At 45.6% G+C, this 14,090-nt stretch overlaps 1 protein-coding gene across 2 annotated transcripts in view; it reads left to right on the plus strand.

The window, feature by feature from the left end:
* The window catches only part of Arhgap31 (Rho GTPase activating protein 31), a 133,169-nt gene extending 126,466 nt beyond the window's left edge, over positions 1-6,703 (plus strand). For both annotated transcript variants that reach the window (XM_023717604.1, XM_004633322.2), the window contains one exon: positions 887-6,703. In XM_023717604.1, the coding sequence (XP_023573372.1) occupies positions 887-3,319 (2,433 nt within the window). In that variant the 3' untranslated portion in view covers positions 3,320-6,703. The remainder of the gene's footprint in view (positions 1-886) is intronic.
* The last annotated feature ends 7,387 nt before the right edge of the window (positions 6,704-14,090 follow it).

Below are 14,090 nucleotides of genomic sequence, written 5' to 3' on the forward strand. Positions count from 1 at the left end.
TTTAAAGGTCACTCTGTTCTGTGAGAGGACTATCTTGGAGAAGGACAAGAGAGAGGGGCAGGGATGCCAGCCAGGGGCTGCCATGAGGCAAACCAAGTGAGGGATGATGGTAGCTTAGCCTAGGGCGAGTCCGTGGGGATAGCAGTGGAAGGACTCCAGCTGTTTAGGAGGCTGAGTGAAGAGGACTTAGTGAAGGATTGAACATGGAGCAAGGATGAAGGGACAAAGACAAATTGTAGCTCTTTGATCTGGCCAAATTTCCATTGTGATCCATACACTGAGACATCAGAGAGCTCAAAGGAGAGAAGTTTAGAGGTCATTGAGTCATTTAATTCATTGATTTCTTAGTAAGTGATTAAGTAATTAATGTAGATGCTGAAGAACGGTAAGAGACAAGAAAAAAAATATTACCTCATCTCATGGAAAAATAGTGTATACACTTAAATGTAGTACAGTAGAATCAGACTATGTTCAACCGAGTAATCCAGATTTATCTGAAAGAAGTAACTTTAGTAAAAACACCACAATTTCAAACTGTCGAGCAGCCAGTCACAGTCTGTCTGGCACCATTTGGCCTGGAGGAATCAAAGGGGAATCAACAGAAGCCCTGAGCTCTAGGAACCCATGGTGCATTGAGAGTAAGAAGCATGAGAGTAATTGAAATGTTAGCTTATTTGAACCTAGGCCTCCTAATCTATAAAACGATAATAGTGTTCATCTCCTATGGTGATAGGAAAACTTAAAAGGATGCAAAGAACTGGACACCCACAGGTGTTGGTGACACTGCATCTTTCCTTAGTGGTCCCTCACTCTGCCTGGCAACAGGGCAAATGTCAGTGTCTAGAGTCCTTGGTTGTATGGTAATCAGTTTTATGATGTTTTTCAGGATGATGATGATCTGACCAACCCCCTTTTCTGGCCTGAGATTCAACAGGAACTGAAAATCATCGAACCTGAAGAGGAGCTCTCCTTGTCACAGCCCCCTTCCCAGAAGACCAACCCAGCTCAGGCAGCTCTGGAGCCAAGCCCAGCATCCTTTCCTTCCCCAGAGGCTCCTGGGAACTTGCCTTGTGGCTCCCTCTCCACTCCAGTCTCTGTCCCTCTAGAGACATGGACTAGGGACTCCACTAATCATGATACACGAGGGGCCACTACAGCAGCCAGCAGGAAGATGCTGGAACCAACCAGTGGCCTCCATAAGTACAAGCACGAGCAAGGCCTGCATCTAGACCGAGCCAGTCTGGCCCATCTGGATATAGTTCCCTTTGAGATGTCTCCACAGGACAGAACAGAGGTAGCAGGCCTGGGGAATCTTTCACCCCTGCTCCAACCTGCTCCTCCCCATCTGACTCCTGTGGAGGAGGTGCCTCAAATCCTGCAGTCAAGGAGTAGCCCTGAGAGAGATCCCTGCAGGAATTTGAGCATCAGTTGTTACACAGAGCAGCCCAAGTCCACAGACATCCCTGGAATCCCTAGGGCCCATCAGGGAGACGAGGTAGCTTTGAACCAAAGTGAAGAGCAAGATTCAAAGAATGCTGCTCCTGAGGCAAAAGCCCCTGGTGTCTCAAGCCCAACGAAAGATGAGGTTTCCCCACCAGGAGAGGAAGATGGAGTCCATTCAGTACAAGAGCCTTCAGACTGTGATGAGGATGACACTGTGACAGACACTGTTCACCATGGCCTAGAGATGGTGGAGCCCTGGGAGGAGCCCCAGTGGGTCACAAGTCCCTTGCACTCTCCCACCCTGAAGGACATGCAGGAGCCCCGGGTACAGAACACCCAAAGCCATCGACTGGAGTGGAAGCTGACCTCCAGGCCTGGCCTTCACCAGAGCCACTCCCTGGACAGCAAAAGCTCCATTTCCACTTGCCAGTGGCCTCTCCACACTCCCTCCTCCAGCAGCTGTGCTAATCTCAAAGCAGAGAAAAATCTCGACTCTCTGCAGCCTCTGGCAGCCAGCAGAGAGCCGACTGCATGGGATGAGAAAGCCCCAAGGCCCTTCAGAGAGTTCTCCAGCCTGCAAGGGAAAGAGGTTCTTCCTGGCCAGAGAGGACCAACTGCTGTGAAGCCCAAACCAGTAGAAACCAGCCCTGCCAGTCTGGCAGAGAGGAAGGAGCTGGGGCCACACTCGCGGCACAGCAATCCACAGATTGAGCCAGGTGATGTTCCAGGGCTAGACCGCAGCAAGGAGGGTTCCCCTGCTGTCCAGAGCAGCACCTCACCTGGAGAGCATCCCCCACAGTTACAGCAGAAGAGTCCTGACTGTGGATCCTGCAGAGGAAAGAACAGGCCTTCTTCCCTCAACTTGGACTCTGCTGTTCCCATTGCTGATCTACTCCGGCTTGGGAACGGGGCCTCATTTAGTTCACCTGGAATGCAGTTGTCTGAGCCAGAAGACCCCAGAGTCACCTGGATGACCTCATCTCACTGTAAAGCAGACCCCTGGGGGGTTTGCTCCCAGGACACCCAGGACCTGGACATGATTGCTCATGCCATGACAGGCCGCCGCCGTAACTCAGCTCCTGTGAGCGTGTCAGCTGTGAGAACCTCCTTCATGATCAAAATGTGTCAGGCCAAGGCAGTGCCAGTCATCACACCCCAGATTCAATACACACAAATCCCACAGCCCCTGCCCTCTCAGAGTGCAGGGGAGAATGGGGCTCAGCCTCTGGAGGGGAGCCAAGAGCCACCTAGCTCAGCTAGTGGAGCCTCTCAGAAACCTGCCAAAGACGAGTCTTCTTCTCCCTTAGACAGCCCTAGGGAAGACAAATCAAAGCCAGACACAGGAGTGATTCAGTGCTCACAGATGGACCTCACCATGTCCTGCATGTGTGAGGGCCCCATCCTTTCTCCAGAACCAGGCTTGCCTAACCTGGTCTCCAGCCAAGATGCAGCAGTGCAGTGCAGAAAACACACATCAGAAACAGAGCCATCTGGGGACAACCTGCTTTCTTCAAAACTCGAGCAATCCTCTGGATGTTCCAAGCCTTTGCACAGGGCAAGGCCAGTAAGACCTCAGAGCCTCATCCTATTCAGTCCTCCTTTCCCCATCATGGACCACCTGCCCCCTTCATCTACAGTGACAGATCCCAAGGTCCTGCTATCCCCCATCAGAAGTCCCACTCAGACAGTTTCCCCTGGCCTTCTCTGTGGGGAGTTGGCAGAAAACACATGGGTCACAGCAGAAGGGGTTACACTTAGGAATAAGATGACCATCCCTAAGAATGGCCAAAGACTAGAGACCTCAACCAGCTGTTTCTACCAGCCTCAGCGGAGATCGGTGATTCTAGATGGAAGAAGTGGGAGGCAAATAGAATGACAGCAGCGCACCAGCTGGCATCTGCAAAGCCATCACGATTGACCTGGACTTCATCACAGGGCCAACTTGCCCCCTTTCCAGGCACAGGTTGTCTAAACATGGGCTTATGGTGGCCTGGGCTTCTAACTCAGCCTTTGGAGCATTCGTTAATACTGCATTTGCCAGAAGAGTAGTCAAGGAAAGACCAAAAGGTGACATTTAGAGAAGTCTGTAGGCAAATGGTCGGGGAGGACAATGGAGTGCATGCCTCGAGTGAAGTGTGGGGCTCGTGAGCTCTGTGACTCCCCTTTCGTCATTCTGTTGCAGTTGGAGCTGGCTGTGATAGTGTCCTTTGAAGGAAAGCAAAGTCCTTCACCTGTGTCAGAAAATGTTATGATTGAGATTCGAAAGCCTGTTCTTCATGCTTTGTAACACTCTTTAAAGCATGTGTTTTTTTTTAAAATCAACTTCTAATAAGCTTTGTACTAGCCAAGAAAGAAGGTTGGGAAACGCAAGTGAACGTGCACTTAGGTATCCCAGGTGAGCTTCCCCTTGTGCTTCCCCTGGAGGCCCTCCAGAACTGCCCAGCAGGACTCTGTGCAGCAGCAAGGAACATCAGAGTCTGCTCAAGAGCAAGCCCTAACACTGGCACGATGCATGAAGACTTTCTCCTCTGGCTTTCATTAACCAGAGACTCCATCTGCCACTGCACTAACCTTGGATTTATAAATCCAGGATCTGCGCAGAGCAGGATCTAAGCTGGGGATTACCTAGTACAGTGTCTGGATGCTTTGTGTGGGGATGCAGGCTTCCAGTTAAGAGACCCCTCATGAGGTGAAGGCACTTGCCTTCTTAACAAGATCAGAACCCAGAAACTGGGTGTCCTCAGAGAAAAGCCTCACACAAAGGCATGAGTACACTGCATACTTACTGTGTTCATATTGGGGTTCTTAGCAGAAAACGTCTCTAGTTCAGCTTCATTCCTCTTCCACCCTGGGGCAGCAGCACAGGAAGGGAGGCAGAGAGAAGCCTAGCAGAGTAGTGATCCTTGGCCCTCCCGGGCAGCTGCCCTCCTTGAAAACTGTATTTCAGCTTAGCGACTGGGTTCCTCTTTTGGTTCCAGGAATTGACTCAGGACCTTGCACTCGCTGGATAGGCACTGTGCTACTGAGCTATATCCCTGGCCCAGTTCTTTTCTTTCTCAAGAGCAAATTTAAAGCTCCCCTGTCCCTTCTACAATTCCCCTCATCCACAAACCAACAACAGGCACTTAGATGTGCTCTTCTCTGTTTGGATACAAGCAGAAGCAATAAACCAATCATTTCTTTCAGTTATTTACAACTTCCAGAGGTTCTCTCCTTGATAGCTAGAGAGAGGACTATTATAACTGCTGGCAGATTTTTGGTGCTGTCCCCCAAAAAAGGCTTCACAGGGCCAGTCTTCTCGGGTTCAATCTTGGCCAAACTCTGTAGGTTTGGTCACTGCAGGTAATTCTCTAGGGGCCTTCAGTTCTGTAGGCAGACCTGGCGACCAGGGCCGTGCTGGGCCCAGGTGGGGCTGAGCTCATGGTCTCCTCTGGTGTGAAGCTGGAAGCTGATGCTCCGCCACAGATCTCTGTGTCCTCCCTGCCCTTCTTCCCTCCCTCCTTTTCTCTGCCCCTCCTCCTCTGGTGCTTTTCTTCCCCGTCTGATAAAAAGCCTCATAGCCTTGAGATCTCTGCTGTACCTGTGAAGCCTGCATCTGTGGCAGGGGGAGTTGGCAGGCCAGCTGAGCAGTTCTGCCTTGGAGAGCACTGAGGTGCCTGGCACAGGGAGCAGTTACGAGGCCCCTGGCGAGTGTTCGTGCTTTCTCATTGGGTGAGCAAGACACTGGACCCACAGCAGTAGGTCAGCCCATAAGAAGAGCCCCAGTATGGGACATTTTCCCGAGGCAAGCTACGTAAAGAAATAGAATGGTGAGAGATGAGAAAGGTCATGATCAGAGATTTCAAAAGCACATTCCTGCCTTATCAGAAAATGTAGCAGAAAAGTTTGATGTCAGCCTCTGTGCACGTGTGGCATGTGCGCCTAGATAGATAAGGAGCACGTTCCAGTTATAATGTGAGAGAGGGAAAGAACTGCACTTTGCCAACCACCAGGACTCTGAGCCAAGAAATGGAATATTTTTTTTAAAACTACTCTATGAATATTTTAAATTTTTGGTTTTTTGTAATACATATTTTTATTTGCAGATAGACTGAGAAGCCACCCTTAACATACTAACATGTGAAGAGGTAGGCATGGAGGGACAAACCTGTAATCCCAGCACTCGGGAGGCTGAGGCAGGAGAATTGCCATAAGTTCAAGGCCAGCCTGAACTACATAGGGTGAGGAGTCACTGTCAAAAACAACAACAAAACATTACTAACAAGTGACTCCAGTTCTCAGGGCCGAGGAGCCTATGCAGATCTGTCAGATGGCTGCCACGTCTCTGTAGACTCACACCTTCCACTTATGGTATCCCCTTCTGTGCCTAGGTCTGGGATGCCATCACACAGCCTGTGACACCTGTCTGGAGACAGTTCCTACTCCAGGCTTTCCAAACCCTCAGCTCTAGAGGCACTGGGAAACCAGCTCACTTTCCTGTCCTGCTGCTCGTGTGGCCTTCTCCTTCAATGATGTTATAGCCTCTCAACTGTCACACTCATGTTCAGAAACATCCTGGGGCTGGGCTGGCCTGGTGCTGTTGAAATTTCATTCCATGGCAAAGAAAACTCGTATCTGTTTACTAAATTGTTCCCCTGCATGCCTTGGGATTACCTACTAGGCCACCCACTTGGGACGCTGAGACATGAGGCCCCTGAGAAGGGCCAGACAGGCCTCTGAGCGCTTGCTCCTCTCTGGAGCCTCAGGCTGCAGGAGGATCTGCCCGATACCCTGCCAAGGGCTGCAGAATCAAGCTCTCCAGCAACGGGTCCTCAGCACAGGGGCAGCTAACTACAAATGCTGAACTCAAATGTACACGCAGGCTATTGTCTTTTAGTATTTATGGTTGCATAAGAAGATACTAACACATATTTATTTGTAAAATAGTCTTCCTAAGCTAATATTTTTCTTGTGAAAATGGACAAATAGAGATGACTTGAGTTTTTTTGTTTCAATTGGAATATGAAGCAACCTGATCAAGGCCTTATTAAGATACTGTCAGCCCTAAAATTTGAAATACTGTCTAAGTCAAAATTCTGAAGTTCAGGGACATTAAAAATGTCATCACTCTCAAATATTTATTAAAAGCTTAATAGTGATGCACCTGTTATCTTAGTACTCTTAAATTTTTGAAGAGTCTAACAAAAAAAGTGATAAGAACAAGTGAGATAGCCTATAAATAACAAGGAGCAAGGTTGAGAACCATTAATTACCAAACCAAGGAAAAAAGATGGAAAAATGTAGCAAATGGCATCTTTTTTGTCATTGTGGCTAAATTGCCCCATCTTGTCCTGAACTTGCAGTTCAGGACCTGTACCACGCTAGCCCCTGGCATCTTTGAAAAGCACTGTTAATACTATTTGAGTGACCCACTATTTTAAATAATCAAAGTAATCACAATTGAAAATCCACCTGACACACCAGTGAGACACGCAGGTGTTGAGAAGTTTGGTTTGATTTTAAAAATTATAGTAGCAAGCAACTGAGAACAAGTAGTTTCAAGGTTTTGTAAAGCCCTCACTGGTTTGATCATGAAGTTGTACGGGATCTCTGCAGATGAACTGGGTGGCATCAGACTTCCACACTAGAACAGAAAGGGATTTGAGAGATTTTTGTTATCAAGTGTGAATTAACTCGCAAGCTGATGAAGGCATAGCCTAAACTGTTCACGCAGCCCAGGATAATGATGGCTGACTCCAGTTAGGTAGGACAGTCATTTGTCAGGTCTCATGCTCCTGCCTGAAGAGATCCTGGTGAACAGCAGAATTGTTGGTCTGGGACTGGAGTGGCAGGTCACTGTGGGTCCGACTCCCACCAGGATGAGCTGGGCCACATTCCATCACCCCCTGTCCTATCTGACGGGCATAAGCCTTGGGGCTGAAGTGCTGCCAGAAATATGATTTTAGGTATTTCTAGTAGAAAGGTCATTTAGCAACACTTCCCACCAAAATAAGGCTAGAAGAGGCAATTATCTTTCCAGGGAGGAAGCGGAGGGAAGCACACTAGATGGGTGACTGTCCTGAGATCAGTGGTGGTCTGGATCATCTAAAACTGGGGGCCACACAGACAGACTGGCATGCAAGGGTTCACTTAGTGACCCCAAGGAACATGGGCAATGCAGGGACTACTACTCTGATGGCGAACGGGAGAGGAATTAACCATAAGAAGCCACGAGTCCATGGCCATGTGTTTTACTGGATGAATCACAGTGCTCTGCATTAACTTAATGCCGTTCTATTTTCTGGCTTATAATTCTGCAAAGGAAAGCACTTTTTTCAAAAGACTGTATTAGAAAGCCACATGAGTACAGCTGTTTTCTAAGCTCTACAAATGTTTCCAAAGATATAATCAAAATGTTTTTCTATTCATTAAAATATAAATATTAAACCTATCCATAGAAGCATTTTAAGTGTAATTACAAGATTATTATGCTTTAAAAATGTACCCTAATAAATGACATGAACTATAATGCTTACAGTGGATCTTAGTGCTTCAGGTCATGGGGCCACCAAAATCAATAATCAGAAAAGTAAATTATATGCCTCCTGGTTTCACTTTGCTCTCATTGATGTCATTTTTTGGTTACTTCAAGTCTGGTCTCTTGGCAAAAGCTCTGGTGATTTGATACAGCACATTTTCTGCTTATTTTACCTCTTAGTAATTGTGAAACATTTACACGCTCACCATCCTACTACTGCAACCACAGTCATGCCATCTAAGACACCCAGAATATGCTGGTTACACTGCCGTGGAAAATGGCAGAAAAAGCTACTCTCAAAACTCCATAATATAACAAGTCACTAAGTCCACCATGCAGCCAGAACTCGGTTCTCATAGTACTAAAGTTGGCGGATGACTGTTTCTTCAAGCGGTTATATTAATGATGCTAGAGTAGGGGCAGGGCACACAGACCTTTGTCATCCTGCCATGTTACTTAAAAAAACCTAGGATTTAGAGTTCAGAGAAGACAATCAAGCCACGTGGTTTCTAAACTGAAAATTGTTGCCATTTTCTGGGTTTCACATACATGCCTGTAATCCTAGTACCTGGAAGGCAGAGGCAGGACGATTACAAATCAGCCAGTCTGGGCTATGCATTGAGTTCAAGTTAGCCTGAACTACGTAGTGAGACTCTGTCTCATCCCCATAAAAAAAAAAAAAAGAAAAGAAAATAAACTTGTGCACACCCTTCTTTTCCCGCACAAAAAGGCTGCATTCTCCCACACTTTTACAAAGGCTTGGAAGTGTCTCGCAGTTGCTCACTTCAGCTCATTGCTTTTTCCCATTTCTTTAAAAAACAAAAACAAAAACAAAAAAAAAACCCTGATACCAAAATGGATGGGTCTAGCTACTTTGCAACAATAGTTAGTATCTTGATTCCTTTTTTTTTTTTTAAGACAGGGTATTGCTACATAGCACCGGCTGGTCTCGAACTCACAGCTATCCTTTGGCCTGTCTCTGTGCTGGGATTGGAAGCATGGGCCACCACACCAGCTCATTCCCTAGTCTTTGGTTCCAGGCTTCCTGTTTCCTTCTCACTTGTATCATCACCCTCATTCCAGATGATTTATTCTCAAGGAAAACCCACCCAACAATTTTGTCATAATTGTGTACAGATTCTTGTATACTCAGTTTTTTATTTTCCTTTTCTTTGTGTGTGGATTGAATACAGTGCCTTCCCCCTGAGCTACATCCTCAGCCATTTCTATTTTTTGAGACAGGGTTTTACTAAGTCACCAAATTGCCCAAGGTGGGCTCAAATGTATGACTCTGCTCTCAGGGCCTCCCAGACTGCTGGGATTAGAGCTGTACACCATCCCCAGCACCTCTACTCAGTTTTCACCATTTGCTTCTAGTTATTCATCAGGCTGTTTGTACCCTGAACTTAATGCTAAATCCCCATTTTCCTTTCTCAGAACCTTCTATTCTTGTTACTTTATTCCAATTGGTCAAGATTACCAAGGCCTGGTCCACTCCTGAGTGGCAGCACCTCATGAGACAACATCCTTCCTTAGTCTCTATGGACCCCCAACTACTCCCTCCACCAGCAGTTAAGCCACACCTGCTGACACACCTACCATCTAGGTCCGAGTCTCAGCCCCATTCTCTCTGCTCTCTGCTGTCCCTGGGTTAAAAACCAAAAACCGTAATATCATGGTATGAGGCCTTTTGCCATTTATGGCTCACCATCTCAGAAGTGGACTCTCCCAAAACCCACAGTGGCTGTTCTACTCTTAACCCCTCAGCTTGTACTGTGGATGCCTTTCTTCACCTCCCACTGGCACATCCCCTTACACATGTATGCATGCACTAACCTTTCTCCTCAGAGGCAGTGCTGTCCTTCCCCAAGACTCTCTGTCTCCCTCACCCATCATTCTCTCCTATGTACTCAAGACTTTTCTTCTTTGGCCTTCTGTCCCTCTGCATGTAAACATACCCAAGTCTCTTCTATCTTGCTCTTGGGAGAGTCATCAGTGCTGTTTGTTCTTCACTCCAGTTCACGCTTCTGGACCAGTTCCCACCTGACTTCTGCCCTCAGTGTTCTACTAAACTTCCTCTTGCTAGAGTCACCCATGATCTAACAACCACATCCAGTGGTCACATCTCAAGTCTCTCGACTTCCCTAGTACATGTGATACTGCTGAGCATTCCTTTTTTGATGCTGAATTGCCCCCTTTCTTGGCCGTTTTCTTAGTCTTCACTTGAAAGTGTTTCCTCTACCTTTCCATGCTGCTATTCACCAGAATCCTGTCTTTACTCCACACTCTTTCTCTAAGGAGGGCAGTCCAGCCTTTTGGCTTGCTTTGGCCATACTGAATGAAGAGGAATTGTCTTGAGCTACACATAAAATTTGTAATTAATATATACAAAGTAATAAAACTTCCTCTATATATTATGAAATAGCAAGCCCAAGTTTAGTAATTAAATAAGAAACTTTTGTGTCTGCTTCTAACTCTTCACAGGCACACACACACACTGTGGTAGGCTGGAATACTGTTATGTCACACCAGCACCCGTAACATCTGGTGTGTACGGGTTCCACTAGACTGTGGAAGTGTGGCAGGTCAGAGCTAGCACTGTGCTGTGCCCTCTCCTAGACACTGCACTGTTGGTACAGCCTCCACTTGAGCACCATGCAATGGAGTCAGAAGCGCTGCTCAGTCACATAATCATCCCAAGCTTTTATGATCCAGCAGGTCCTCATTACAGCTGTTCAGGGCCACATGCAGCCTTGGGTCACAGGTTAGACACACCTGCTGGACTATTTAAGCCCATGGCTGCCTCCACTGTCTACATATTGGCGACCCATCCTTGCTACCTTCTCTTGCCTGGACTTTTAAATGCTTAACTGGTCTTCCTACTTCATGTCACAGTGTCAGTCTCCAACCTCCATATCTGTCCTACATCTTACTGCCTATGTCATAATAAGGATAATGGCTTTTAGATTCTAGCATTTCTCAAATCATCTGGAAAGATTATTAAAAATAGTGCTGGGCTCCATCCAGAGTTTCTGATTTAGGTTCGGAGTACAACTCAAAAATTTCCATTTCTATCAAATTCCATGTTATATGATACTGATGCTACTGGTCTAGAGATCACATTTAGAGGACCTTGGTGTGAGAACACTTTGGATCATAAATTTTTAAGCCTTCCATTAGGTGTCTTTTTTGCTACAAAATCTCCCAGAGTTCTGTCTGCTTAAGAATTACTTGGAAGGGCTGGCCAGATAGTTCAGCGGACTAAAGCACCTGCTTAGGCAGAGCCCAGCGGCCAGGGTTCAACCCCTGGAGTGCTCTGATGGCCCTGCCCCCAGGGTATGCCAAGATGGCGATTGAGACTGGGCAGCATGGTGGTGTGCGCCTGTAATCTCAGTGCTTGGGAGGCTGAAAACAGAATCACTACAAGTCTGATCTACATAGTGAGACCCTATAGACCCTGTATTAAATACGTTTAAAAAAAAAAATTTGCTTGGAGTCAAGTGTGGTCTGTAACCCCAACACTCTGGAGTCTGAGGCAGGCGGCTCATGAGGCGAAGGCCAGCTTAAGATAAAGGAGCTAAAGGCCAGCCTGCAGTAGAAAGCATGACCCTTTAAAAAAATTACTTGGAGTACTTCTGTAACTGCATATTATTTAGCATCTAAGTATACTTTACTGGGCTCCAACCTCAAAAGTATTCAGGAGTCACTGGTTTAAGAACCTACAGCGTTCAAAACAGTAAAAATTCAAACTATAGCAAGGTATGCTGGTGCATCCCTACAATCACAAAATTGAAAGGCTGAAGCAAGAGAATCACTAACTTGAGGCTATCCCGGAAACTGTCTCAAAATAAACTGTCTCAAAATAAAATAAGGGCAGGAGATGTATTTCATGGGTAGTGTATCTTCCTAGTATGCACAAAACCTGGGTTTGATTCCCAGTATTAAGAAAAAAGCCCAACTGATTACTGTGAATTCAAGTCCTTCTGTAATCTATTCCTTACCCAGACCTCTAATGTTACCAAAACTAGTTCAAGTCCCTATCTTAGATCTTTGTATATCCTGTCCCCAAATCAGGGACACTCTTTCCCCCATCTCTACAGCACGCTCCAAATGTACTTTCCAAATGCACCTCATATAGCATTTTGAAAGCCTGCTCTGACTCAAGAGGCACTGTATCTCCACACACTTCCATTACCGAACACTCTGACAACTGATTTACTTGTCCATCTCCTATTAATAAACTCTGTCTGAACATCACCATCTCTGGTACCCTGAAGTGTCCAGCATATGAAAAACCCAGTAAACTGAAATGGGGGAGAGGCAGCAGTGGTGGTAACAGAGTGGAAGGAAAAGGATTTAGGGAATATAAACAGAGGATACTGTAAAACATTTTCATCATGCTCTTTCCTAACACTTGCCTGCCTCAGACCACACAACTGGTCAACCATCTTCGTTTTCCTGATGTTTCAAGTTCACTTAGCTGATCATTTGCGGTACCTTCTTTTCCATAATTTTTAAATTTTCCAACATAAATTAAAAAAGAGGGTAGACTACTTTCTTTAATGGGTGGACAGGAACACAATGAAACTAAAAGGGCTTTTAATTCCCCTGATGCTGCTGAATATAGAGATGCAGGCAGGGGAGACTTTGCAATTCTAGAAACCAAACTGGTTTTAATTATTTTTTTATAACCATTTATTCAGCCAGCCTGGCATCTTGTCCCCCTATTACTCCTTTACGATCCAGTCAAGACAGAACAGGGAATCATATTAGTTTATAAGATTACTTTCTCTAATTAGTTACCTGGGCTACTTTTCTACACTACAGCCGAACTGGGGCATCTTAGATGACATCTCTGCATCCATGCCACCCATTTCGCACTCGGCTGTCAAGTACTTTTATCAAATTACTCGCTAGCAGAAAAGCCTATCTTCCAGGAAAGAATAGTGAAACAGCAGCTTCATTTTCTTCTCCACCTCAAGAAACACAATAAGGCTGACCCACTTTAAATAGCAACCACCCTACTACGTCGATTTTCTTGCTGTTCTTCCAGTATATTAACTTGTTTCTACCCCAGGTCACAGCCCTTACCTCACCAAGCTCTTTCTTGCTTTGTCTGGGCTCAAAAAATCATCTTCACAAGGGCACAAACACATGCGCGTGCACGCACACACACACACAATCATATTCCCAAAGATGCCTCTAACAGTACTGTTTCTACCACTCTGTCTCTTGGCTTCTACTCCTCTTTACTATATCTGTCACTATTAACAGGAAAGAGTACATAGAAACTTACTGCATGTCCAGCACCACCTGTCCCTACATCACAAGCTCTGAGGGGAGCATCACTGTGTTTCTTACTCAACACTATATCCCTAGTGCCCAATAGTGCCTGGCGGTCAATATATATTTGTTGAGTGGCTGAACAGACTCAGACTCACACTGACTACAAAATAATTTAACTTTTTAAAAAAGTATACTAGTCAAAACAGTTAAGGAAGCCATAGTTAGTTTACACTAAGTGGCTACCTTGGGTAAATATATGTATTACTGCTCACAATTGTTTCCTCTGCTAAAACCTTATGGGAATTCTGCAAGACTTCAAAGCCAGTTAATGACATCATATTTTCTATTATCAACAGCTTCACATATAACAATCCATGTTAGGATTATCTTCAAGATAAGGCCCCAGAAGTTCAGATGACTAGTGATAATATACTAAATACATCTCTTCCTAAGAATATGGGAAGTGATAATCAAGAAAGCTAATTAAGACAAACGTGAAGGTTCTGGAATATGAAATTTTTTTTGCAGTACTAGAGACTGAATCAGAGCCTTGTGCACATGAGGTAAGCACACTACCACAAAGCTACATCCCTGCCCTTAAATATGAAATTTAAAAGTCTGAATATAGATAAAATTCTCAGAAGATAGCTGGGCATGCTGGCACACATCTGTAATCTCAGCACTTCAGAGCCTGAGGCAGAAGAAATGCCATGAGTTCGTACACAGCCTGAGCTACACAGTGAGCTTAAGGCCTGACACAGTGAAACCTTGTTTCAAAAAAACAAAACAATCTCTGAAGACAAAACAGTAACTTCTTATATTTTACTCTTCATATCTCCAAACA

This window comes from Octodon degus, unplaced genomic scaffold (genome assembly GCF_000260255.1).
Source record: "Octodon degus isolate 3935 unplaced genomic scaffold, OctDeg1.0 scaffold00053, whole genome shotgun sequence".
NCBI classification, from domain to species: domain Eukaryota; kingdom Metazoa; phylum Chordata; class Mammalia; order Rodentia; family Octodontidae; genus Octodon; species Octodon degus.